The sequence below is a fragment of the Chlorocebus sabaeus genome, chromosome 10, assembly GCF_047675955.1.
Source record: "Chlorocebus sabaeus isolate Y175 chromosome 10, mChlSab1.0.hap1, whole genome shotgun sequence".
In the NCBI taxonomy this organism is placed as follows: domain Eukaryota; kingdom Metazoa; phylum Chordata; class Mammalia; order Primates; family Cercopithecidae; genus Chlorocebus; species Chlorocebus sabaeus.
Window position 1 is genome coordinate 41,164,043 of NC_132913.1, and position 27,613 is coordinate 41,191,655.

The 27,613-nt window shown below is 35.1% G+C and overlaps 1 protein-coding gene across 5 annotated transcripts in view; it reads left to right on the forward strand.

Moving 5' to 3' along the window:
- Window positions 1-27,613, forward strand: part of GALNT13 (polypeptide N-acetylgalactosaminyltransferase 13) — a 590,104-nt gene that overhangs the window by 59,032 nt on the left and 503,459 nt on the right. For all 5 annotated transcript variants that reach the window (XM_007964986.3, XM_007964988.3, XM_073019693.1 and 2 more), the window contains exon 3: window positions 17,622-17,867. In XM_007964986.3, coding sequence (XP_007963177.1) covers window positions 17,726-17,867 — 142 coding nt within the window. In that variant the 5' untranslated portion in view covers window positions 17,622-17,725. The remainder of the gene's footprint in view (window positions 1-17,621; window positions 17,868-27,613) is intronic.

Below are 27,613 nucleotides of genomic sequence, written 5' to 3' on the forward strand. Positions count from 1 at the left end.
TTTTCTTATTCCTTTAAATTAAAACACATGTCTTCCCCATTATTCAGATAATAGATACTATTTCTAGTTACTATATAAAAATCACAAAACTAATTAGAGAAACACAATGAAAATTCCCACATTTGCGCATGTTTTTTCCAGTGCTTGTATATGAATAAGTTAAAAACCAGTTACAATCATAGGGCATATGTAAGTAGACATTGTAATTTAAAAAAATAGTGTCATAATATCTCTTACCTTAAGGTAAGCCTTTTCTCAATATGGGGTATTTAAGAGTGTCCAGTGGAGAAATTACTAGTTCGAAGTATATGATATTTTTAAGAAAATAGGTCAAAAATCTTATTTTTAATAAATGCTATTTCTTTCCAAAAATGTTTTTACCAATTTATATTTCCATCTGCAAAGAAAGAAAGGACCCATTTACCCCGTCTTTGCTAAAATATAATTTTGTTACAAATAGTGTTTAATTTTAATTTATAGTCCTTTAATATGCCAATTAATTACATTAATTAGAAGTTTTGCCAGATGATAGGGGAAATGTTGCTTTGTTTACAGGTTGGATTTTCATGTACTTGTACACATAATGGTAATCTCTGCTTACCTGTTACATCTTGCATTACATTTTTCCTTTTCTTCTATATTTGTGGCAGATTTTTTTATTTTATAGCTTCTCTGTGTTTTCTATTAATGGATTATACACTCCATTATATTAGTTGCTTTATATTGATTAACAAATTATCATCTTTAGCAATGTTATATGACAAGTTTGCTTTGCTAATAAGAATATGAATTTTAAGTCCATGGGGACTTGATACTTTTACTTTACTGTTAATTAATTGGTGAGTATTCAATATTTGGAATATTTAGTTCTTTATGTAATTATTTACTTCTTTCCTCTAATTGCCTGTCTTTTAAGGCACTTAACTTATGATTAATAACTTTACCAGGAAGTTTGCAGGAAAAAAACCAAAACTGCTAATCAAATTATGAAGTATGTTCATATAAGCTTTAATGGGTTGTTTTGTTTTTTTCCCCAGAGGGAGAAGATGACTATTTCACCTATTAATACTTTATTGTCTAGTTTAAGAAAAGAGTGCATTTATTCCATGGATAAGGTGTAATAAAAAATCAATCATTAAAATATAGGAGCAGACAAATATAACTTTGTTTACATTTTGCAATTTTAGTATGCCTCTAGAGTACCCTATAAAAGCCCCTTCTTCATCTCTCCTTTGTGCTACTAGGGGTTCTTTTGTGTCTAGGGTTCTGTGCTTTTGTTTGACTTTATTTCACTTTCTATCCCCCATTAATTGTCAACCAGACTAGTCGGAGTGACTCTGACATAATTTTACAAGATAATATAATATTATTCCTCATTATTTTCTATAAATAAATGTCCCTGTTTTGAAATAGAAGCCTGCATAAGAAATAACCACATTATTCTATACATTTCAAAGAAAGAACACTTGTAATACATTCCTTACATATTTTGTCATGAAGAATTCAGAAGCCTTAAGGCCAACTAGGAAGCTGAGGTTTAGATTTTCTAATGGTTTGATGTCTCAGTGGAAACATTTATTTTCTTTTTAATCAGGAGATTTATGGCAGAAGATAGCCAGCTAGCTGACAGATGTCTACTGGGAACCGTCTAAATGCTCTAGTGTTGTTTTAAATCTCTAGTTTTATATCTACTTGAACATTCTGAATTTTTCCCTTCCCCTCTTGGCGACTATTAATGAACAAGCTTGAACCATTGGTTTGCCATGTTATAAGATGAATACTGAGCAGTCATTAAATGCTATATCAAATGAACCACAAGAAATTTTTAGGTTGATGAATAGGATTTTAAAAATCACTTAATTTCATTATGTTTTTGAGGTTCATATATTCCTTTTTAAAAGCTTTCTTTATGAGGACTTCTTAATTTCATTATATTTTAATAATTATCTATTCCTTTTAAAGCCCCACTATCATATATTTTAGGTTTTGACAGCCATAGCATCTTCATAGAGTGAATATCCCTAAATTCAAGCATGGCTGAAGGGAGCTCTGTGCAACAAATTGCCTTGATATGCAAGGCATCTGCCTTATAAAAATGTTACTGCTTTCTAAACATTCTCTGTAAATTTAGCTCCACCCTTATTTCACTCACTCTATGGCCAAGTAGTGTTTGTCACTTCATTCTCTCAACATTAGTAGTTATGTATAAAAACTATCTGTTAAGAGTTTTACATATTGGAATTACTCCATATATTTCATACATCATTTTCTTATCCCTAATCCACTGCTCTTGTCTATCTCCCCTCCTGGATCCTAAGACGGAAGGCAGGAATTGTGTCTTCATGTCTGTTTTATTTCATTCTCATATTTCTTTTTATTTAATTCAAGAGAAAAGTTGAAAATACATCACAGAACCTGCCTATCAGATATGGTGAGGTCGAGTGGGCCACAGCACTGGCATCACCCCAGGTTGTTAGACATGTGCTATCTCTGGGCTTATCCCAGCCCTACTCTATTGAAATCTGCATTTTATTTTATTTTTCTTTCCAATATTTATTTTAGGTTTACAGGGGCAGGTGGAGGTTTGTTACATGGGTAAATTACATGTTGTGGAGGTTTGGTGTGCAGATTATTTCATCACCCAGGTAATGAGAATAGTACCCAAAAGGTAGTTTTTCAGTTCTTAACCTCCTCATACCCTCCACCTTCAAGTAGGCCCTTGTGTCTATTTTTTCTCCTTTATGTCTATGTGTACTCAATGTTTAGCTTACACTTATAAATGACAACATGCTGTATTTGGTTTTTCTGTTCCTGTGTTAATTCTCTTAGGACAATGGTCTCCAGCTCCATCCATGTTGCTGCAAAAGACACGGTTTCATTTTTTTTATGGCTGTATAATATTCCATGGTGTATATGTAGCACATTTTCTTTATTTAGTCTACCAGTGATGGGCATCTAGGTTGATTCCATGTCATTGCTATTGTGAGTAGTGCTGCAATGGACATACACATATATATATATCTTAATAGTAAAATGATTTATATTCCTTTGGGTATATACCTACTAATGAAATTGCTATGTCAAATGGTAGTTCTGTTTTAAACTCCTTGAGAAATCTTCAAAATGTTTTCCCCATTGGCAGAACTAATTTACATTCTCATTAGCAGTGTATAAACGTTCCCTTTTCTCTGCAACTTCACCAGCATCTGTTATTTTTGAATTGTTAATAGCCATTCTGACTGGTGTAAGGTGGTATCTCATTGTGGTTTTGATTTGCATTTCTCTAATTATTAGTGATGTTTATCATTTTTTCTTATGTTTGTGGGTCATATGCGTGCCTTCTTTTGAGAAGTGTCTGTTCATGTCCTTTGTCCACTTTTTAATGGGGTTTGTTTTTTGCTTGTTTATTTAAGTTCCTTATAGATTCTGAATATTAGACTTCTGATGGATGTGTAGTTTGTAGATATATTCTTCATTTCTGAGGGTTGTGAAGGTTGTCTGTTTGTTGTCTGCTTTGCAGAGGCTCTTTAATTAAGTCCCACTTGGCAATTTTTGTTTTTGTTGCAATTGCTTTTGGCATCTTCATCATGAAATCTTTGCCAGGACCTATGTCCAGAGTAGTATTTCCTAGGTTATCTTCTAGAGTTTTTATAGTTTTAGGTTTTGCATTTAAGTCTATAGTGTATCTTGAGTTGACTTTTACATATGGTGAGAGGAATTTCAATTTTCTGCATATGCCTAGCCAGTTATCTCAGCATCATTTATTGAATAGGAAGTCCATTCCTCATTGCTAGTTTTTTTGACGTTGTTGAAGATCAGATGACTATAAGTGTATGGCTTTATTCCTGGGTTCTTTCTTCTGCTCCACTGGTCTATGTCTGTTTTCGTACCAGTAAGTACCACGCTGTTTTGGTTACTGTAGTCTTGTGGTATAGTTTGAAGTCAGGTAGTGTGATTCCTCTGGCTTTGTTTTTCTTGCTTAGTATTGCTTTGGCTATCTGGGCTCTTATTTGGTTCCATATGAACTTTAGAATAGGTTTTTTTTTCTAATTCTGTGATGAATGTCTTTGGTGGTTTGATGGGATTGGTATTGAATCTGTAAATGGCTTTGGGCAGTATGGCCATTTTATCAGTATTGATTCTTCCATATTCATGAGCATAGACTGTTTAACCATTGTATCATCTCTGATTTCTTTCAGCAGTGTTTTGTAATTCTCAATGTAGAGATATTTCATTGCCCTGGGTAGCTGTATTGCTGTATTCCTAAGTGTGTGTGTGTGTGTGTGTGTGTGTGTGTCTGTTGTGAATGGGATTGCCTGTTTGATTTAGATCTCAGATCTGACATTATTGGTGTGTAAAAGTGCTACTGATTTTTGTACATTGATTTTGTATGCTGAAGCTTTGCTGAAGTTGTTCATCAGACCTAGTAGCCTTTTAGCAGAGACTGTAGGGTTTTCTAGTATAAAATCCTGTTGTCCACAAACAGAGATAGTTTTATTTCCTCTCTTTCTATTTGGATAGTTTATTTCTCTCTCTTACTTGATTATTCTCACTAGGACTCCCAGTATGATGCTGAATATGAGTAGTGAGAGTGGGCTTCCTTGTCTTCTTCTAGAACTTAAGGAGAACGTTTCCAACTTTTGCCTATTCAGCGTGATGTTGGCTGTGGTTTTGTTATAGGTGGCTCTTATTTTAAGGTGCATTCATTTCATGCCTAGTTTGTTGAAGGTTTTTAACATGAAGGCATATTGAATTTTATTGAAAACCTTTTTTGTGTCTATCAAGATGATCATGTGGTTTTTATTTTTTGTTCTGTTTATGTGTTGAAGCACATTTATTGATTCATGTATATTGAACCAACCTTGCATCCTAGGGATAAAACCTACTTGATCACAGTGCATTAACTTTTCGATGTGCTGCTGGATTCAGTTTGCTAGTATGTTGCTTTTACCTCTATGAAGATTTTTACATCTATAGTCATCATGGATATTGGCTTGATGTTTTCTCCTTTCATTGTGTTTGTTTTTAGGTTTTGGTATGATAATGATACTGGCCTCACAGAGTAAGTTAGGGAGGATTTCTTCCTCCTCAAGTTTTGGGAAGAGATTCAGTAAGATTGGCACCAGTTCTTTATAGGTCTGGTAGAATTTGACTGTTAGTCCCTCTCATCCAGGGCTTTATTTGGTTGGTAGGTTTTTTATTACTTATTCAATTTTGGAACTCACCCGGGAATTTATCCATTTTTTCTGTTTTCTAGTTTGTGTTAACAGAGGTGTTTACAATAGTGTCTGAGGGTTTTTTGTATTTCTGTGCATTCAGTGACAATGTCTCCTTTGTCACTTATGATTGTGTTTAATTTTCTATCCCTTTTTATTATTCTAATTAGTGGTTTATCAATCTTATTTATTTTTTCAAAGAACCAACTTTTGACTTCATTGATCTTTTCTATGGTTTTTCACATCTAAGTTTAGCTCTTAGTTTAGCTCTGTTTCTGGTTATTTCCTTTCTTCTGCTTGCTTTGAAGTCAGTTTGCCCTTGTTTTACTCATTCCTTTAGGAGTGATGTTATGTTGTTAATTTGAGATCTTTAAACTTTTTCATGTGTGATATAAACTTTCTTCTTAATACTGCTTTAGCTGTGTCCCAGAGATTCTGGCATGTTACATCTTTGTTTTTCGTAGTTTCAAAGAATTTCTTGATTTCTACCTCAATTTCATTGTTTTCCCAAAAGTCATTCAAGAGCAGGTTAATTTCCATGTAACTGTATGCTTTTGACAGATCTTCTTTGTTTTTTTTTTTCTTTTTTTTCTTTTTTTGAGACGGAGTCTGGCTCTTGTCACCCAGCCTCAAGTGCAATGGCACAATCTTGGCTCGCTGCAACCTCTGCTTCCTGGGTTCAAGTGATTCTTCTGCCTCAGCCTTCCCAGTAGCTGAGATTACAGGGTCCTGCCACCATGCCTGACTAATTTTTGTATTTTTAGTAGAGATGGGGTTTCACCATGTTGGCCAGGCTGGTCTCAAACTCTTGACCTCAAGTGATCATTCCACGCTGGCTTGCCAAAATGCTGGGATTACAGGCATGAGCCACTGTGCCCGGCCCAATTGATGTCTATTTTTATTGCTCTGTGTTTTGAGAGTGTGGCTGGTGTGATTTCAGCTTTTAAAGAATTTGTTTATAATTGCTTTATGGGTGAACATGTGATTGATTTTAGAGTATTTGCCATGTGCAGATGAAAAGGATATATCTTCTGTTTTTAAGGGGTGAAGAGTTCTGTATATGTCTGTTAGGTACATTTGGTCAAATGTTGAGTTCAGGTCCTGAATTTCTTTGTTAGTTTTCTGCCTAAATGATCTGTCTAATACTGTTGGTTGCATGTTGAAGTCTCCCATTGTTATTGTGTGGTTATCTAAGTCTCTTTGTAGGTTCCTAAGAAGAGAATTTCTGTGTCCCAGTGTTGGTAGCAAATATAATGTCCTTCTTTTGTCTTTTTTGATCTTTGTTGCTTTAAAGTCTGTTTTGTCTGAAATTAGAATAGCAGCTCAATATTTTTTTGGCTTTCCATTTGCTTGGTAGATTATTGTCCATACCTTTACTTTGAGCCTACGGGTATCATTGCATGTGAGATGAGTCTCCTGAAGTCAGCATATGCTTGAGTCTTGCTTCTTTATCCAAATCTTCACTTTGAGCCTGTTAAGTGGGATGTTTATTCTGTTAAGTGGGAATGTTTAGCCTCTTTATGTTTAAGGTAAGTACTGATATGTGTAGATTTGATCCTGTCATCATGTTGTTATAGTAGCTTGTTGTTATGTAAACTTGATCATGGTAGGTATTTTATAGTGTCAGTGGGCTATTTATTTAAGTGGGTTTGTGTGTGTGTGTGTGTGTGTGTCGAGTAATGGTCTTTCATTTTCATGTTTAGCACTCCCTTAAAGACCTCTTGTAAGGTGGGTCTGGTGATGACAAATTCCATGAGCTTGTCTGAAAAGGATTTTATTTTTCTTTCTCTTACGAAGCTTCATTTGGCTGGATAGGGAATTCTTAGTTGGACTTTCTTTTCTTTAAGAATGCTGAATATAGGTCCCACAATCTCTTCTGGCTTATAAGGTTTCTACTGAAAGGTCCATTATTAACCTGATGGTGTTCCATTTGTAGGTGACCTGCCCCTCCTCTCTAGTTGCCTTTAACATTTTTTTGTGTGTGTTGACCTTGGAGAATCTGATGACTGCATGTCTTGGGGATGGTCATCTTTTATAGTATCTCAGAGGATTTTTCTGAATTTATCTTTAGTGCCTTAGCACAGTGTTGGCACTTATGTGGGCACTAAATTGTATCTGTAGGATAAATGAAAGGAATATTTTAGTTTTTGTAATTAAGGGGGTTGTTTTATTCTTAAAGTAATACATGCTTATAGTAAAAATTCAAGCTTACTGCAAATTCTGTTGTTCAGAGATTACCAAGTTTAGTGAGTATATCTTTCTAGAAATTTTCTGGAAATATGAAAATTTACACAGACACACATACATATTTCCTGCTTTTTCTGTGTGTGATGATTTCAGGTCTGTGAAGGGTCTGGAATTTGATTTCACCTCACATAAAAGCTAAAAGTTAGCTTGTTATTATTTCATGGATTTTGGCAGAATAGACTTCTGTATTAGAGCAAAGGACATTTTTTACTCATGGCACAGGAAGTACATGAGCCATCAGATATCACCTGTCAATGCAGTTTGTCACATATTGGTCTTTTCACACATGCTTGTGTATAGGGATATCCATTCTATGAAGATGGTATGACTATAGAAGTACAATATGTATTTGTGTGAGTTCCACTTGCTTCCTGTGTTTGTCCCAGATGGGACAAACAGTAGCCATTTTTTCTCACCTCCTTTTTCAATATTCCTTACTGCAAACACAATTATGAAAAGTGGCCTGGAGTGTTTGGGGCCTTGCATTGTTGGCATCCCCAGCAAGAAGTATTAGGAATTTATGAGAGTGGAGGAATGTCTCTCAATGATATCCACTCTTGATCTTCCATAATGTTGGCTTCTGGTGAATTTTCATGTGAGTATGGCACTCCATTGAACACCCTAAATAATGTGACAGTGGCTGGGGTCAGATTCACTTAGTTTTTCCTCATACAGTATTTACATAAGGCTATTATGAACAGAACTTCTAACAACAGGATTAGGCCAACCTGGAGTTTTGACTTTACTCATGTTTCCCCATGGTCCTGTACTCAGTCACCGTAAATAAGTCTAAGAGGATATCAATAGGTTTTATTCTAAAACCAAACTATAGTAGTCTAAGAACAATGTATTATCCAGCACAGCTGACACAAGGGAGTTTACATATAACTGCTTATCTTTGTTCACCATTGCAATAGATGATTTAATAGAATCTGAATTTCCATGGAGAGAGTCCATGGCTCACTCTGCCCATGTACAAACATATAGCCCAAAGGGATACAAGTCTGTCCCATCAGGATTTTTTATTAAACTTTATTTGGATCATCATTACGTTGGTCTGATTAAGCATGTGCCATGTCACTGAAGAGTTGTAGCCTGGATTGTATACATGGCATAAGCCAAAGTGCTCAGATATCAGGAGAAGCAAGTGAATTTCTGTCAGCCAGATAGAAAAAATGTTATGCAAGTTCTTGTGTTTGTTTAGGTGGGTGGAAGGGTATCTTTTTGGGAGCAGCCATTTATGGCATCAGGCACAGCAGAGCAGTTTAGGACTGGCCATGCCCACATGAGTTTTTCTGTTTCATAGCACTTGGAAGAGATGACAAATGGAACAGCAGGCTGGATTGTCAGCCACAGATGCTACTTCACTCAGGCAGGCCATATGATTATTTTGCCAGGCTCTGATTCTGGAGCTAGGTGACAAACACAGCATTAATTAACCCATCCTCTTCCCCACAACTCTTGGTGTACAAGCCATTTCTTCCCCAGATGTCAGAATTATCGCTTTCTCCACAGCCATGAAATTTTGTGTGCCCTATTCCAGTATAACTTTGCTTTTCTTCTCTCCAGTCCTCTATTAATCTAACCCAGAGCTTTCATATGAAAGTGTTAAATGCAAGCGGAACAGAGACATTTTTACAAAATATATAGCTACCCATTATACCTCCCATGTTTGCCCACATAGGTCATGGTAGAGGGATTCAGTTAGCAGTAATGCTAGCCATCTGTGTTGGCAGTTTCTGCATTCACAGATTCAAGTAACCTCAGATTGAAAATATTTGCAAAAGAACACAGTAAAAGTAGAAACACAACAATAAAATCACAGATAAAAACAATTTAGCATAACAACTATTTACATAGCACTTACATTGTATTAGGTGTTATGAATAATCTAGAAATGACTTAAGGACTACAAGAATATGTGCATAGGTTATATAAAAATACTATACCATTTTATATAATAGACTTGAGTATTGAGTTTGGAAAATCTAATACCTTGACTATCATTGTATTATTAGGTGGCCTTTGCAACAAACGGCACAACATTGCCAGACTGTAGATGGGTCTGGAAACCAGCAAATATGACCCAGTTTAGTTTCATGGGCCATAGTGGTATGGCTGGAAGTGACTGATTGGCCTGAAACAGCAGCCCTGTAACCTGAAACCAGGTAGGATGGTGATGTAGGCACCTTTATCAAAGAGAGCCATAAATATTCTTATTCCTGCCATCCCTTCTTAGTGTTGACCAATACTTGTGTTTCAGGCCAAGGATAGGATTTACAATTTATTTTAAATGTGATAGAAGCTGTTGATCAATAATGAGCAGAACAGGGAAGATAACTAATTAAATTAAATTAATTTTTTGTTGTTGTTGTTGAGACAGAGTCTTACTCTGTCGCCCAGGCTGGAGTGCAGTGGCATGATCTCGGCTCACTGCAACCTGCACCTACAACGTGCAACCTGCACGTTCAAGCGATCCTCCTGCCTCAGCCTCCTGAGTAGCTGGGACTACAGGCGTGCGCCACCAGGCCTGGCTAATTTTTTGCATTTTCACTAGAGACGGGGTTTCGCTGTGTTAGCCGGGATGGTCTCGATCTCCTGACCTTGTGATCTGCCCACCTCGGCCTCCTAAAGTGCTGGCATTACAGGTGTGAGCAAATGCGCCCGGCCATTAAATTTAAGTTTTAACAGGAACCACCTGCCTTTTGTGTGAAGAATAGATTATAATGGGGGTACATTTAAGATGCTAAGGCATAGCAGATTATCAAGCAATTCTACACCTAGATATATACCCAAGAACAATGAAAACATGTCTACAGAAAATTTGTATGTAAATGTTCACAGCTTAAATTTTTCATAATAGTCAGAAGTAGAAATAACATAAATGTGCATCTGCTGATGAATGGATAAATAAAATATATATAGCTGTATAATGGAATATTATTTGGCCATAAAAGGAAATGAAGTACTCGTATATGCTACAACGTGAATGAACATTGAAAACATTGTGCTAAGTGAGAGAAGACAGTCATGAAGGCAACATATTGTATGATTCAATTTATATGAAACATTCAAAATAGAAAAATTCATAGACAATGAATCAGATTAGTGATTACCTATGTCTATGGATGATGGTAGGATTTAGGGTTCTAGCAAAGGGGAGTGGTTTACTTTTTGAGAAAAGGAAATGCTCTAAAATTAATTGTGGTGATAGACACACAACTGTGTGACTATATTGCATTGTATACTTTGAATGATACAATGAGTGAATTATCAGATATGTGAATTATATCTCAATAAAACTTTTTTAAAAACAATCTAACGCAGCATTTCAGAATCCTGGCGGCTGCTTGGTCTATAGTTGGAGTGGTGGAACTGGTGAAAAGTGGCACAAATCTGAAAGTGGAGCCAACAGAATTTGCTGCACAATCAAATATAAAATGTGAAAGAAACAAGTTGCTAGAAAGGAGTACATGGTTTTTGGCCAACCTGTACCAAATGCTGCTGAGGATTTGTGTAAGATAATGATTAAGAATTGATCATTGGATTTGACCCTGACCTTGTCACATAAGATTTCCACATAGTGGCAGGACCTAAAGCCTGTGAAGTTTAAGAGAGAATGGGAGGATAGGGATATATAGACATACATAATTATTTTCAAAAGTTTTACATTATGCATGAATAGATGGATGTAGGGGTACCTGAAGAGAGATGTGTGGTGAAATTACTTTATTCAAAGATTATTATGAATATAACATCTTTGCATGTTGGTAATAATTACTTGTTAGAAAAGATAAACTAATACAGAAAAGTCAAATCCTTGAATATGTGAGGGCAGGGGACTTAAAGGGACAGTTCACCATGGTAACAGCTGGACTTGCCAAATTTGGTATGGTGGTAATAGAAACAAGCAAGCGATACATTTGACATGGTAGTATGCAAAATTCTCTCCTGATTGTTTATATGTTCTCTGTTCAATGTAGATGCATAGTGATCAGCCATGAGAAAAAGAAAGTGTGGAGATCACAGTATGAGGAAGTCAAATAAACTGCAAAATTGTTGTCTGAAAGATGGAGATTGATTTGGACTCCACTGCAATGTGGGCATAGATTTAAAATGAGAAGAGGTGGAATAATTTGGGAGTTTCTTGCCAGCCATGTTCACCTGTTTGCATGTAGAAGTGGAGTACAGGAAAGTGGGTTTAACTAGCCAGTGTTTTCCTTTGCTGGGACTGCTATAATTAATACCACAGACTGGGTGCCTTAAACAACAAAAATGTATTCCCTCTCACAGTTCTGGAGGCTAGAAGTCCAAAATCAAGATGTCAGCAGTGTTGATTTTATTCTGAGGCCTCTTTTTGTGATTGACAAATGGTTGCCTTCTCTCTGTGTCTTCACGTGGTTTTCCTGTGTCCTAATCTCCTCCTTGAAGGGTATCAGTCAGATTAGATTAGGGTCCACCCATCTCACCTCATTTTGTCTAATTACCTTTTTAAATCCCCTATTTCAAATATGGTTCCATTCTAAGATACTAGGGGTTAGGACTTGAACCCATGAATTTTTGGAATGTGGCAGGCAAGGGCAATTCAGCCCATAACAACAAATGCTGTAGTTTTAAAATTTAAATATATTGGAGTTAGAGAGGGTGTATGTAAGAGAAGTGTAATTCTGTTCTCATATAGCTTACCACTTAAGAAAGGGTGACAAATAAGAAACAAAAAACCCACAATTTTTCAGTAAATTGGGGGTGATAATTGCTAAGAAGGAAAGTTAAGTGGGGTGAGAAGATAGAGAGTGAGTAAGGTGTGTGTGCTGTTTTATATAGGCTGATAGGAAAGCTCTTGGTGATGTGACATTTGAGCAGGAAGGAAGGAAGATCTGAAGGAAACAAGAGCAGGGAGCCATGAACCTACGACTGGGCAGAGAAAGCACAATCACACATGCGCCGAGGCAAGCTAGTAATTGGCATATTTAAGGAACAGCCAGGAGACCTAAGTGACTGATGTGAACATGGTAGGAAATGAGATCAGAAAGGCATTAAGTAGAAGCTCTCCTATCTGGTGAACTTATGACTACAATCTATTTAATTCAAAAGTTGATGATATCAAGGAATCATATGGTACCTATTTACCTTTAAAAGGGAGGTACAATTTACACAGAGTGAAATGCATTGATTTTAAGTGCACAGTTCATTTGGTTTTTGCTATTGTAAAACCTTATGTAACTCATACCACGTTAGAAACTACATCTAAAATAGTTCTGCTATGTGGTGCTCTTGTTCTCCAATCCCCTGAATGCCTACACACTGAGCATGCAATGTTTCCTCAAGGGTGGGCAGGGAGAATCCTCATTATTTTCTCTGGCTCTTTCACTGATGTTTCTGATGAAAACAATATAAGTGTTACTACTAGTAATAATAACTAATGTATAATGAGTTCTTATGTGCCATGCACAGTTATAAGAGGTTACATGTTACATCCCTGTACTCATCCTAGTCTTACAAGGTAACTACTATTATTCACATTCTGTGAATAGGAAAACCAAGGCCTTAAACATTTAAGGAACTTGAATCAAGTTGCACAATTAGTGAGTGTTGGAACCCAGACTCAAATCATGACAAAGTAACTCTGAAACGTTTTCTTTTACAGCCTATGTTAGGTTCCCTCCTAAGAATGGAACTTTATGTTATCAATATTCTTCCTTTCCTTAGTTGATATGCAAATGAGGATATTTTTTGTTGTTTTTCTTCAGTTTTGTTTATTTCTTCTCTTCTACCATCTTTCAGTAAAAAGCATTTATTTAGCACTATATTTGTTGGCTTCTTTGTCTCTTAGTTTAACCTTTAGTGTGATGTGGTTATTACAGTGGACACTTTGGTTTAGTCTGTGAGTGGATTTCCTGGGTTTAACTTAAGTTTTTGTCTTTTTTGTTTGTTTGTTTGTTTGCTTTGACAGAGTCTTGCTCTGTTGCCCAGGCTGGGGTGCAATGGCACACTCTTGGCTCACTGCAACCTCCCCCCCGCAGGTTCAGGTGATTCTCCTGCCTCTGCCTCCTGAGTAGTTGTGATTACAGGAGTCCACCACCATGCCCAGCTAATTTTTACATTTTTAATAGAGGCAGGGTTTCGCTATGTTGATCAGGCTGGTTTCGAACTCCTTACTTTAGGTGATCTATGTGCATCGGCCTCCCACATTGCTGGGATTATAGGTGTGAGCCACTGTGCCCGGCCAATTTTTTATCTTTATTCATGCAAAGATCTGTTTCCCTATCAGTCAGACCTGAAGCTAATTTATGGTGTTTTTTTCAGGGCTTACTCACTACATTTATCAGCCTATAAACCAAACTCTGCAAAATTATTTGGTCATTAGCTCACAGAAGCTCCTGCCTATTTAAAACATTTAAAGTATGCTGAGTGCCTGAAACTTCTGGAAGGATTACCAGCAACTTTACACTAGTTTCCAGGATCCCTTGGCAGCCTCAAGGATAGCCTCATAAAATAGACTGAAAAAATTTGCTCCCATTACACAATTTTCTACAAAAGAAAGTTTATGACTATAGATAAAAATATGTCTAATAGCAAGTAAAGTACATTCCCTGAGTAAGTAATAACTTCCTAATTAAAAAAGAACAACAAATAACAAACCAAAGCAAAAACAAAAACTTTTTTCTTTTTAACAACATAGTGACAAAGCCCTAAACTTTATCTAGATTTATTTCTTATATTTAAAATCAATTTTTTTTTTTTTTTTTTTTTTTTTTGAGATGGAGCTTCTCTCTTGTTGCCCAGGCTGGAGTACAGTGGTGCTATCTCTGTTCATTGCAGCCTCTGCCTCCTAGGTTCAAGCCATTCTGCTGCTTCAGCCTGCTGAGTAGATGGGATTACAGGCACACACCACCATGCCCGGCTAATTTTTGTATTTTTAGTAGAGACAGGGTTTCAGTATGTTGGCCAGGCTGATCTCCAACTTCTGACCTCAGATGATCCGCCCATCTCGGCTTCCCAGAGTTCTGGGATTACAGGCATGAGCCACTGTGCCCAGGCTTAAAATCAATTTTTAATAAAGATAGGAAATATGGTACACATTTTCAAGTAAAAATACTATAATATAGACAATCTTGCTGATACTATTACTTAATGTTTTTGAAACAATTAGGAAAAGGGTAATAGTATTGGATAGAATAGGCTGTTGTTGAGACAAGTTGCTCATGCACTACATTGGCTTGGCAAGCCAGGGATATTGAAGAACTTGGATTTTCTGACTGTTTGAGAAACAGAACAGTATTTGCAAATAAGTAGGGGTTTGCTGGAATAGAAACATAATGCAGATGCTGATTCTCTTAAATAAACCTGGGCCACCAACTGTGCTTATGTTGATTAGTATTCTGTGTTTAAAGTACCATTTTTCTGCTCAGTTTTCTTTTAAGAGGAATATTGAAATACAATATACAAGATTATTATTTTATAAGTGCCAGGGGATTAGATCTCTGTGAATGATAAAGTTTAGCCTGTTTTCAAGGCTTAGGTGTTTTCAAGATGTAGATAAAATTTAAAAACTTAAAAAAATAAGGAGAGTCTGTTTCGTAATTAGATAAGAAGTTTAAACAGCAACTTAGTTTTTCACATGAAATGGTATAGTTAGAATTCTTTCAGTGCTAATGTCTTAATATATAGTGCTACCAGGCTATGAAATCAGGATAATTTGAATACTACTTGAAGTGGCAATAATATGTAATTTTGACTTTTTGTCATAACTAAAGTTTAAATTAAATTCTCAATAACCTCAGCTGTTAGGCTCTTATTAGGAAATGACTTAGCTTAGACATTTTAATATTTAATGAATACTGAGTGATTTCAGATTTTCTATTGTAATAATATTCTTCATCTTTTCTTAAACAATATTTTAAATTCTTTATCTTGCTTAAGCTTCACAGTATTTTGTGAGATTGATGGGACAGGACATATGTTAAAAACAAATGAAGCACTGAAAAGCAAGATACCTACCTAAGGTCATCTCTTTATTTGATGACAGAGCCAGGCATGGTGCGTTTACATCTTCCAGGATCATTTATGTATAAGGTACTCCTTATAAACTTGGGGATGGCTGTGTAGTGACCATCAATGTTATATGTACTTCTCCATGGAATTATTTTCTACGATAAACTGAAAGGATCTACTCTGTCTTAAGACTGAATACAGAAAATTTGATAGCTTGAATTGTTTCATATCTCAAATTTAGAAAAGAATGTACACAGTAACAGGAAATAACTATGGGACAATAATTCCTTTATTATCAGGTTTAGAGGCTGATTTCCAATATTTAGCTATCATTTTTATAGAAAATTAAAGTGGAAATGAAACAAAGTAGATAATAACATGTTACTTTTTCTAAGAAAAAAACACCCAAATGTCATGTATTCTTTGGATTTACATATATCTCTCCATTTTATATGTGTGTGTATATATATATATTCTGAATAAATGTAAATGTAATTTTTTTGTAGTTACTAAAATAAAATCTGTTACAATAATTATTTTGTAACTGGCACTTTATGTGAATTTTGAATTTGTTGCTAGTTTAGGTTGGTTATAACAGGCAACAGAATTTCTGTTGCTTTATGGTGCTGTCAGCTGCTGTTAATTTAAAGAGCTTGTGCTCATCAAATTATACTTTGATGTTTTTATTCTGAGACACACGTTTATGAAATATTTCAAGTGTCTTTGTATTTAATACTGTTCACCCCAAATAGCTCTGTCAAAACTTCATCACTTATCTTATTCACATCAATAAGTTTATATTTTACTTGATATTATTTGAAATGTAACAAATGGTATCAGATTATGTTTTGTCTGATTTACTTACTTTATAGATAAAAGTTGGTTAACCAGGTAGTTAAACAAATGTAGTAGTATGAATAAAATGCTCAATGTAGTATAAAGAAAACAAATATGTGTAAGGTATTCATTCTACACTTACCTTGGAAAACGTCTCTTAATAATTATGTTTCTGTCTTTGTTATAGCCGTTAGAATTCTTGCTCTGATTATTTTAAATCATTTATATTAATATGTTTTTCCTCTGATAAATTGGATGCATGCTATCTATTCTAAATACACATTTATTGTAGATACTTTCTATGCAGATCAGCTGGGATTTTGGAGGCTATGTAATTATTAAACATGTCTTGTAATTGCTCTACTTAAGAATATGAGAACAATTTTTGTTATTTTATATATTTATTTTATTTTATTTTTATGTATGTATGTATTATTTTTTTTGAGACAGAGTTTCGCTCTTGTCACCCAGACTGGAGTGCAGTGGTGCAGTCTCGGCTCACTGCAACCTCCACCTCCCAGGTTCAAGTGATTCTCCTGCCTCAGCCTCCTGAGTAGCCGGGAATACAGGCATGTGCCACCATGCCTGGCTAATTTTTGTATTTTTAGTACAGACATGGTTTTACCATGTTGGCCAGACTGGTCTCAAACTCCTGACCTCAGGTGATCCACCTGCCTCGATCTCCCAAAGTGCTGGGATTACAGGTGTGAGCCACCATGCCCAGCTCTGTTTTATGTTTTGATAATTATCTGTTCTGCAAAATGCTTTATAAGTATGATTCTACGTAATCCTCATAACAAATGAGGTTTAGGTTTGGCATTTCTATCCACATTATACATACGAGGAAACTGTGGCTTAGAAAGTCTTCTATTCCTAGGAGGTGTATGGACCTAGACATGTCTGTCTATAAAGGCCAGATCTTAGGTGCTATAATATAATGTATCCTAGGATGATTTCTATTTCAGTATTATTGGCTAGTCAGAAGTACTGAATTAGAGTAAACTCAGAATTGCACTGTTTGACAACCTGGTGCTATAAAGAATATCATGATATGACTTTAAAGTCATTACAATACACCTTAAAGGAATCAAATAGTTTGTCAAGGGCCTAGCAGAGTAGTGGCAGATCTAGTATTAGGTATTAAAATGTTAGCCAACTAGCTTGCTAGCAACTTTCATTTATTTAGGCTTTTAATTTTGGATTCGAAGGCTTGAGTGCTGATATATTTGAGAGCACTAAATAAGTCCTACATTTCATGTTATATGTTCTTTATCCAAAAATCTATGTGTACAATTAATGAAATTTTCTTCTTTTTTTTTAATACAGTGGAATGTATCCTGCTTTTATCTTGGAGTTCACCTGTGTGGCTTGGATTTATCACAGTAGCATTTGTCTTCAATCTGTGTGTTAACTAGAAATCAAGGAAAGACATGAGGAGATTTGTTTACTGCAAGGTGGTTCTAGCCACTTCATTGATGTGGGTTCTTGTTGATGTCTTCTTACTGCTGTACTTCAGTGAATGTAACAAATGTGATGATAAGAAGGAGAGATCTCTGCTGCCTGCATTGAGGGGTAAGTGCTTATGAAGCAAATATTTTTATAGAGATGCCTTGACAAAATAAGAAACTTCAGAATCAGAAGAGTTTTGCCTTAGTGAGTTAGAAGAGCATTTTGGCAGCACTATTAATGCATGTTTAACCATGGGGAAGTTACTTTACTTTTCTTGGTCTTAAGTGTCTTCTTGGAAGAAATAAGAACAGTTAGCTAACCTCTAAGATAGTGTTGAACCTAATAAATTCTGGTGTTCTATGACTGTATGAAAAGAACAGTTTAGTGAACATTCAAACTGGGCAGAATTTTAAATCTAGGCTCCTAGAAGCCAAAAGCCTTTAAAGACCAAGCACATAACATAAAACGGAAAAACCACTCAAGTGAGACAGGTGGCGATTTTAGCAAACGAACTGTGCATGAATGACACCACTAAAGACTTCCAAAACAGTTGAAATAAAACAACCAGTTTTTAAAACAAAACACATGGTGGTATGCAGATTTACCAGATTGCAGGCTGTATGTTAAGTGAAAAAGATAATTTCAAGTATACTATAAAATTACTTTAATTCAGTATTTTTCTCTTGAGGGACCAGTTTCAAAGACTAAATATGAATGTAAACATAATAATTTGTATGAATGGTTATTTATCAAGTAAAGCCACAGAAATTTGTTTTCTGTGAAGTTATTCCAAACAATTTTCTCTATGCTTTCTTTTTTGTTGACTTCAAGATCTATAAATGTGTTTCTGAAGTATTCCTAGAAAATTCAATACTTCTAAAATATGTAAGAGTACTCAAAATTAGTTTTGTTCTCATTGAACGAACATATTCTCTGGCAAAAGTTTTATGCATAAATATGACAAAAAGCAAGCTTCAATTGAAGTTTGATGAAATGTTTATACCTTTTGGAAAAGTGAATCTAAATTATCAAGTTGAGATTTACATTTATTTAATGAATGTGATCTGCTTTTAATGTTATAGATATTTTTGAGATATTTATTGAACAAAATATTTTAATAAGCAGAATTTCATTAACAGTATCAGGTTATATGAAGTTTAGGGAAACAGAAGAGCTTTTCCAAAATTTAATTTTTGCTCAAAGAGTATTTTAGATATGTTGAGTTTGCTTTAGATTACAAAAATACTCTTGTTCATTTAGGGAAATCCTGAATCGCTTCCTTGTCTTTTAAAATGGAGCTTTCATTTTAGATTTTGACTAATATAAATAATTAAAAAAATTTTGGGAGTGACTGATACTAGACCCATTTAGGTAGTTTACATGCATTTTTTATGCCTTTATGCTACAGTTATTCTGAGAGGGGAACGTTATAAGTCCGTGTTTTTGACAAATGAACATGGGGAATGATTTGCTGATCTTTAGTTAAAACCCCAGAATTAATCAGCCTTTTCAGCTTCTTTGTCAAAATCAGTTGAGTTGCTGCTTGGCTGAATGTAGAAAAGTGTTTTTGATGGATTACATCAGTTTGGAATGATCACTCTGTCATTTGTTGAAGGAAACCATCTAGGTTGGTCACACACACACAAAAATGTTACAATCTGATTCAGCAAAACTTCGATAGGCTTTTCTACAAGTAACAAAAAGGTACAGTCTTGTTGATTTATGTCCTTAATGCTCCTTAAGTCTTAAATCTCAAAATGTGAAATATAACAATGCAAGGCAAAAATAACTTTTCCTTGTATTTAAATTGTAATTAAACTGTTGTTCTCTTTGTTTATAAGACTTGTTGTTTTACTTAATTCAGGTTGTTAAAAAAATATAGACTTGGTGGCTAACAAAGAACAGATATTTATTTCTTACAATTTTGTAGACTGGGGATTCCAAGATGAAGGTGCTAGCAGATGCAATTTCTGATAAGGGCCTGTTCCTTATAAACAGCTGTCTTCTCACTAACCTCACTAGGCAGAATAATTGAGAAATCTCTCTGGGGCATATTTTGTAAGGGCACTAATCGCATTCGTGAAGGTTCCACCTTCATGACTTAATCACCCCCCAAAGGCCCTATCTCCTAATATCATTTTGAGGTTAGGATTTCAGTATATGAATTTTGCAGAGACACAAACATTCAGTACATTGTACTACTTTCAAGTTTTATATTAATACTATTTGTCTTTAATAAATGGAAAATAGACTTGAGGGTTTTAATTTCATTTTCAATTGTCACTTATTTCAAAATTTTACTTTAGGAATTTGTATCTTGTTTTCAAAATATTTTATTTGTAAGCAGATGATGCTATGCAAAATGTACCTAACTGAGTTTTTCGTGTTTTAGGCCTGCTAAAAACAGGCTTTTTTACTTATAAAAAGATCCTTCTGAACCTGTGCATGTCCATTATTAAAGCAAAGGTTTTGAAGTAGGCAGTTTCTGAGATCACTTATATGTCTAAATTTTAAACAATTCATAAGGACCCAATATTAGCATACACTATTAGTTAATTTTTGAGATATTTTCATTCATTCCTTCATTCATCAATTAATTAATTAATTATTAAGTTCTTACTGTATGCAAATCCTGGGGCTATAACTGAGGTCCCTGACATTTGGGACATAAGGGAACAAGGCTCCCACCTGTCATGGAGCTTAAAGTCAAATATATAGTAAACGTTTTTCTCTTTCTATATGTATTTTTGTGACTCTGTGTGTGTGTGTGTGTGTGTAATCATGTGACATATAATGATTTTTTGGTCAACAACTGACTACTTATATGATGGTGATCCCATAATATTTTAGTAATGATCACCGACATTGAGTTAGTTTTTTTCACATGATTTTTTGCCAGATGTATGTCTTCTTTTGAGGAGTGTCTGTTCATGTCTTTTGCCCACTTTTTAATTTTTTTTTTTCTTGTAAATTTGTTTTAAGTTCCTTATAGATGCAGGATATTAGACCTTTGTCAGATGCATAGAGTGCAAAAATTTTCTTCCATTCTGTAGGTTGTCTGTTTACTCTGTTGTTAGTTTCTTTTGCTGTGCAGAAGCTTTTTAGTTTAATTAGATCACATTTGTCAATTTTTGCTTTTGTTGCAATTGCTTTTGGTGTCTTCATCATAAAATCTTTGTCTGTGTCCATGTCCTGAATGGTATTGCCTAGGTTGTCTTCCAGGGTTATTATAGTTTTGGGTTTTACTATATTCAAGTCTTTAATCCATCTTGAGTTAATTTTCTATATAATGTAAGGAAGGTGTCCAGTTTCCATATTCTGCATATGGCTAGCCAGTTCTCCCAGCACCATTTATTGAATAGGGAATCCTTTCCCAATTGCCTATTTTAGTCAGGTTTGTCAAAGATAAGATAATTGTAGGTGTGCAGTCTTATTTCTGGGTTCTGTATTCTGTTCCATCGGTCTATATGTCTGTTTTTGTACCAGTACCATGCTGTTTTGGTTACTGTAGCCCTGTAGTATAGTTTGGTGTCGAATAGCATGATGCCTCTAGCTTTATTCTTTTTGCTTAGGATTGCTCTGGCTTTTGGGCTTGTTTTTGGCTTCATATGAATTTTAAAATAGTCTTTTCTGTTTCTGTGAAGAATGTTAATGGCAATTTAATGGGACTAGAAAAAAAGCTCAACATCACTGATTATTAGATAATTGCAAATCAGAACCACAATGAGATTCCATCTTATGCCAATCAGAATGGCTACTATTAAAAAGTCAAAAAACAACATATGCTGGCAAGGTTGTGCATAAAAAGGAACACTTATTTCCTGTTGGTGGGAGTGTAAATTAGTTCAGCCATTGTGGAAGACAGTGTGGTGATTGATTCATCAGAGACCTAAAGACAGAAATACTATTCAACCCAGCAATCCCATTAGTGTATAATACCCTAAGGAATATAAATTGTTCTATTATAAAGAGACATTCATGCATATGTTCACTGCAACACTATTCATATTAGCAAAGACATGGAATCAACCTAAATGCCCATCAATGATAGGCTAGATAAAGAAAATGTGGTACATATATACCATGGAATACTATGTAGCCATAAAAAAGAATGAGATCATGTCCTTTGTAGGGACATGGATGGAGCTGGAGGCAATTAGCCTTAGCAAACTAATGCAGGAACAGAAAACCAAATAGCTCATGTTCTCATTTATAAGTGGGAGCTAAACAATAAGGACACATGGACATGTAGACAGGAACAACACACACTAGGGTTGAGGGCAGGAGGAGAGAGAAGATCAGGAAAAATAACTAATGAGTAATGAGTATTAGGCCTAATACCTGGGTATGAACAAGTGTGTACAACAAACCCACATGACACATGTTTACTGATGGAACAAACCTGCACATGTGCCCCTGAACTTAAAATAAAAGTTAAACAAATGAGAACATTTTACTGTACCTTTTCTATGTTTGGATATGTTTAGATACACAAATACTTACAATTGTGTTATAATTTCTGATAGTATTGAACGTAGTAACATGTTAAACATGTTTATAGCCTGGGAGCAATAGGCTATACCATACAGCCTAAGTGTGCTGTAGGCTGTACTATTTAGTCTTGTGTAAGTACATTCTATGATGTTTGCACAATGATGACATCATCTAGTGATGCTCTTCTCAGAACACTTCCCCATCATTATGCAACGAATGACTGAATATATATTCAACTAAAAAGGTAAAATAAGTTAGAAATGATTACAAAACATAATTGATATTGGGATCGGGAAGAAGAGGACACTGGATCTAGAGTATTGGATAACATTTCTCAAGCCAGGCATGGTGGTGTGTGCCTGTAATCCCAGGTACTCAGAAAGCTGAGGTGGGAGGATTGCTTGAGTTCAGGAGTTTGAGTCCAGGCTGGACAATATAGTGAGACTTCAACTCAAAAAAGTGAAAAAAAATGAACCTTCACAAAGGCTGTAACATTAACATTTAGGTTTACAGCATAAGAGTAGGAAACAACTAGTAAAAAGCAAAAAAATACTAAAATTCTAATGGAATGATAAAGATTCCAGAAAGCCCAGGATACTTCTAAAGGGGAAAAATACAGAGTGGGGATGTGACAAGTAACAACTCTTAAAATTTAGAGTAATTAAGGCTATATAATTGGAACAGAGAAGCACAGGGGGAGACAAATTGTCCAAAGGAAGAGAATTAGCCCTGTGATGGCGAACCACCTATGTACATATGTTTGGAACATTCTGTATATGACAGGAGAGGCACTGCAGATCAATGGGGAAAAGAGAGGCTGTTCAATAAATGGAACCGAGAATAAAGTGGCAATCCATGTGGAAAGAGATGAAATTGGATGCCTAACTCATGTCATGAAGTTTGGATTTAGGACTTAAATGTCAAAAACAAAGCTAAAACTTTAGCAGAAAAATATTTAGACATCTATAAGACCTTGGAATAAAAAAATTCTTAAAACATAAAAAATTACCACAAAATATTGAGAAATTTGACTATGTTAAACTTGAGAAAGTTAGTTCATTCAAATGTACCTTAAAGAATGTAAAAAGAGAAGTTAAAAATCGTAGAATATATATAAAGAAAATGCAATTGACAAATTATTAAGTACATATAAGTAACTCGATTGTTATATATATCAAGTATATATAAAAATTTTCTATAACTAATAAGAAAAACCCAAATAATCCAATAGAAAAAGTAGGCAACAGAACTGAAGTGACACTTCATAGAAAATGAAACACATATAGCAAATAAATTTGTGAAGAAATGATTAACATGAGCTTTACTTGGAAAAATGCAGATCAAGGCTACAGTGATATATCACTTGTATTTAGTCAGTTGGCAAACACTATAAATGGCTGATAATACCAATTGCTAAAGGTGATGTGTCTCTCCATTTTTATAATAACTTCAGAGAACAGTTGGGCATTATCTCTGAAATCTGAACATTCATATGTAACTCAGCACTTAAAGTGATATACCCAAGATAATCTATTTCACATGAACAAAATATCCATAGCACTACAATTCATAAAAATAAAGCCTGAAAATAACCCATAGATCTATCAATGGAAAAATTGATGAATAAATGTTGGTATATCAATACAAGGAAATCTTATATAGTAGTTTAGTAGTTAAAGTGAATGCAATTCATTTTGACTTCCATCAACATGATTGAATCTTGAACATATAATAGTTAATTATGTACAAAAACTACCTATTGGGTACTATGTTCACAGCCTGTATGATGAGATAATTTGTACCCCAAACCTGAGCATCACACAGTATATCCATATAACAAACTTGCACATATACCCCAAATCTAAAATAAAATTATAAAAAAAGAAAAAAGTTATATCCTTCAAAGATTATATACAGTATAATACTGCTTAAAACACTAAAAATAACTAAAATTTTAAAAATGTAGAATTTAAGAATATAGAAAACTACAACAAAACTTTTCAAAAGCCAAACAATGCTAGTTATGAACATGGGAATTAGGATGTTGTCTGTCATGTGTGTGGGAGATTGGGGTATTAGATGGGGGTGAACATTTTGACTGAATGTAGGGTATTATTACAGTCCTAGATTTGATATGGATATGGGTTTGATGTGTCTTTTTCATTATATGGATAACTAAATGAATGAATAAGATACACTGAATGGATTAAAAGTGGGAAGCCACTGAATGGACTTAAAAATCAAAGCAAACAGGATACGAGTTGTGTCACAGAGGGATTGCTGAGGACAATGTAGAAAATGGAATAGAGAAGAGCTATTCTTTCCAGGAGGTCTGGGTAGGAGTCTGTGGCATTATTCCATGTATTCTGTGTAGGAAAGGATGTCTGCTTAGAGCCAAATAGTGCACAGTGAGGTGTGAGAGGAGTAGGTAATACCAAGAGGCATTTCATATATGAGATTAAGAGAGCTGGATTGCGTGCTTGATTGTGGCAGGTGTAGGAGAGGGGAGTGTCAAGGTCAAGTCTCTGGATTTTTGCAGGAATTTGTTTGATCTAATTTCCTGAGAGAAGGAAGGATGTAGGAGATGATTTGAGGGTGGACATTGAGTTTATTTTGGACATGTTGCTCTGAAAGGAACTGTTCAGTAGGAAGTTGGCTACATTATTACACTCTAAATATCAAACTTGAAAAAACAGTCACTTTAATGGACATTTTTCTAAAATGGATTACATTCTCATCTCCTTTTTTAAAAGTGAAGTTTATAGGCTATGATGGAATCTTTGTTACAAAGTCAGTATTATCATTTTATACATCAATTATTGAATGATGCTGTAAAAAATAAATGATTTCAGGGACTTTATGGGAACATGTAGACCGATTCCAATATTAGATACAGACCCATGAACACTATTTGTTTTTCTGTTTTTTAAAGGATTGCTCTTGGGTAACATAAGTACTTGTTAGGGGATGATATAACCCTTTCATGCCACTCTGATGCCACCTGGAATTAAAGTGCAGTAAAAATATTTCTGACTCCTAAATGGTATGGAATACTAAGTGCTGCTACTCTGAGTTTGGCAAAGTTAGAATAGGTATTTGAGAGAATAGGTGTTTAAAAAGCCGGGTGATGCCACAGTGCACCTGCAAACTCTTTGTGGAAATTTGAGGACGTGTGGTAGGTTTGCATGGACATTATGCAAGGTAGGTTTGTAAGGATCCATGCATAGTGGATCCTTGTCCTGGCTTCCCACTCGTGGCCTATATTCTCAGGCAAGTAGATTAGTCTCTATGGGCCTCAGTAGTAATATGAAATGAATATGAGTCATGATTTTTAAAATCATGCCAGTCCGAAGTGAATGATTATATAAAATGTTTCTAGTTTTAAGAAAATAAGCCTATAGAAACCAGCTATTTTATCATCTAGCTTTTGGTTTGTCTGTAGATAATATTTGGTTTGAGATGAGAAATGGTCATACAGAGAATACAAAATGGGAAAGGATCTGCTTAGAAACTCCAGAGGTTTCTTATCATCACAGAGGGCAAAAGGGATATGATGTTATGATATCTATTAGAGTTATCTAGAGGGACAGAACTAATAGGATAGATGTATATATGAAGGGGATTTTCTTAAGGAGTATTTACTGATACAGTCACAAGGTGAAGTCCTACAACAAGCTGTCTGCAAGCTGAGGAGCAAGGAAGCCAGTCTGATTCCCCGAACCTCAAAAGTTGGAAAGTCGACAGTGCAGCCTTCAATCTGTGGTTGAAGTTCTAACAGCCTCTGGCAAACCACTGGTGTAAGTCCAAGAGTCCAAAAGCTGAAGAACTTGGAGTTCAATGTTCGAGGGCAGGGATCATCCAGCACAGAAGAAAGATGAAGGCCAGAAGACTTAGCCCATCTAGTCCTTCCTTGTTCCTCTGCCTGCTTTTATCCTAACCACGCTGGCAGCTGATTAGATTGTACCTACTCAGATTGAGGGTGGGTCTGCCTCTCCCAGTCCACTGACTCAAGTGTTAATCCTTTGACCACACTCTCACAGATACACCTCACAGATACTTGCATCCTTCAAGCCATTCAAGTTGACACTCAATATTAACTATCACATGATATTCTAGAAGGGAAGCAAAGCTACCTTTCTTTGTCTTATTCTGAACTTTAAACATATGACATATGCATAGGAAATGAAATGAAATTTACTTGAAAAAAGGGAAAAACAGCAAAGCAAGAATTTCTGATTCTATAGAAAAAAGATACATACATTAGTCAATAATAATAACACAATAATAATTTTAAGTATTAACTGTTCTAAATTATTTAAAGTGCTACGTTAGTAAATTCTCACAAAACATCTGTAAAGTTGGCATTATTATTATTATTATTATTATTATTATTTTACATGTGAGGAACTGAGACAAAGAGAGGGTAAAGAGATCTGCCAGAACTTTTATAACCAATGGAACGAGCTTTGGTTATTATAGTATAAGTTCACAAAATGATTCTGTCATCAGTAAATACCAGTTTGCATTGGAATTCAAGCACTGTGTTTTCATTTGGATACCAGTGTGGAGATACACATTCTGAAAACTCCATGTTTTGTCTTTACTCTGAGAGACACTCTTCACCCTCCAGGTCTCCCTAGCCTGTAGGATGTGTAAATCTCAGCCAGGAAAATATTTACTAGTGATCATTCTGCTTGCAGATAATTAGTAAGACAGTTATCACCTTCTCTGGCATTTTAAGTTGCTCTTATTCACTTTTGTCCCTCAGACCTCCCCAATGCTGCTCTGAATTGGGGGAAATCAAGAAAATGAGTGGAATTGCTGACCAATGATTTCAGTTCAAAACCTCTACGTTTTTCTTGGTCCTGCCAGGGAGACTAAGGTTTCTTCTCATAAATCCAGGGAGACATATGGCCTTGCTCTCTTACATGTTTGGCAAAAGGCTGTTGTGTCAGCCTTTTCTTTTTTAGCTTTTTAAATTATCTCCTCCTTATAGCCATGCACTCATTTATTAAACAGCAAATGTTTGTTGATTTTGTCTGATTAATCTTTGGTGCTTTGGGGGAGAATTCCTGTGTTTACATAGGGGAAAACTAAACACTGGTGAATTAAAGCAATAAAACTAACAGCAGAGTTTTAAAATATATGGCTTCATCTTTTGCAAGATAGGTACAGGATATGATTGATTAAAATGCATTACCAATATTGGAATTGCCCTTAATAAATTATAATGACCACTGGAATGTTCAGATTATAATGTTTATAATTATAAAACAGTGGAATATACCAACACAATTGATTTGGATTAAGGGCATTTATGTCCTGGATAATTTTCAATCAGTTCTATATACAGTTTCTAAAAATTAATAGGCCTC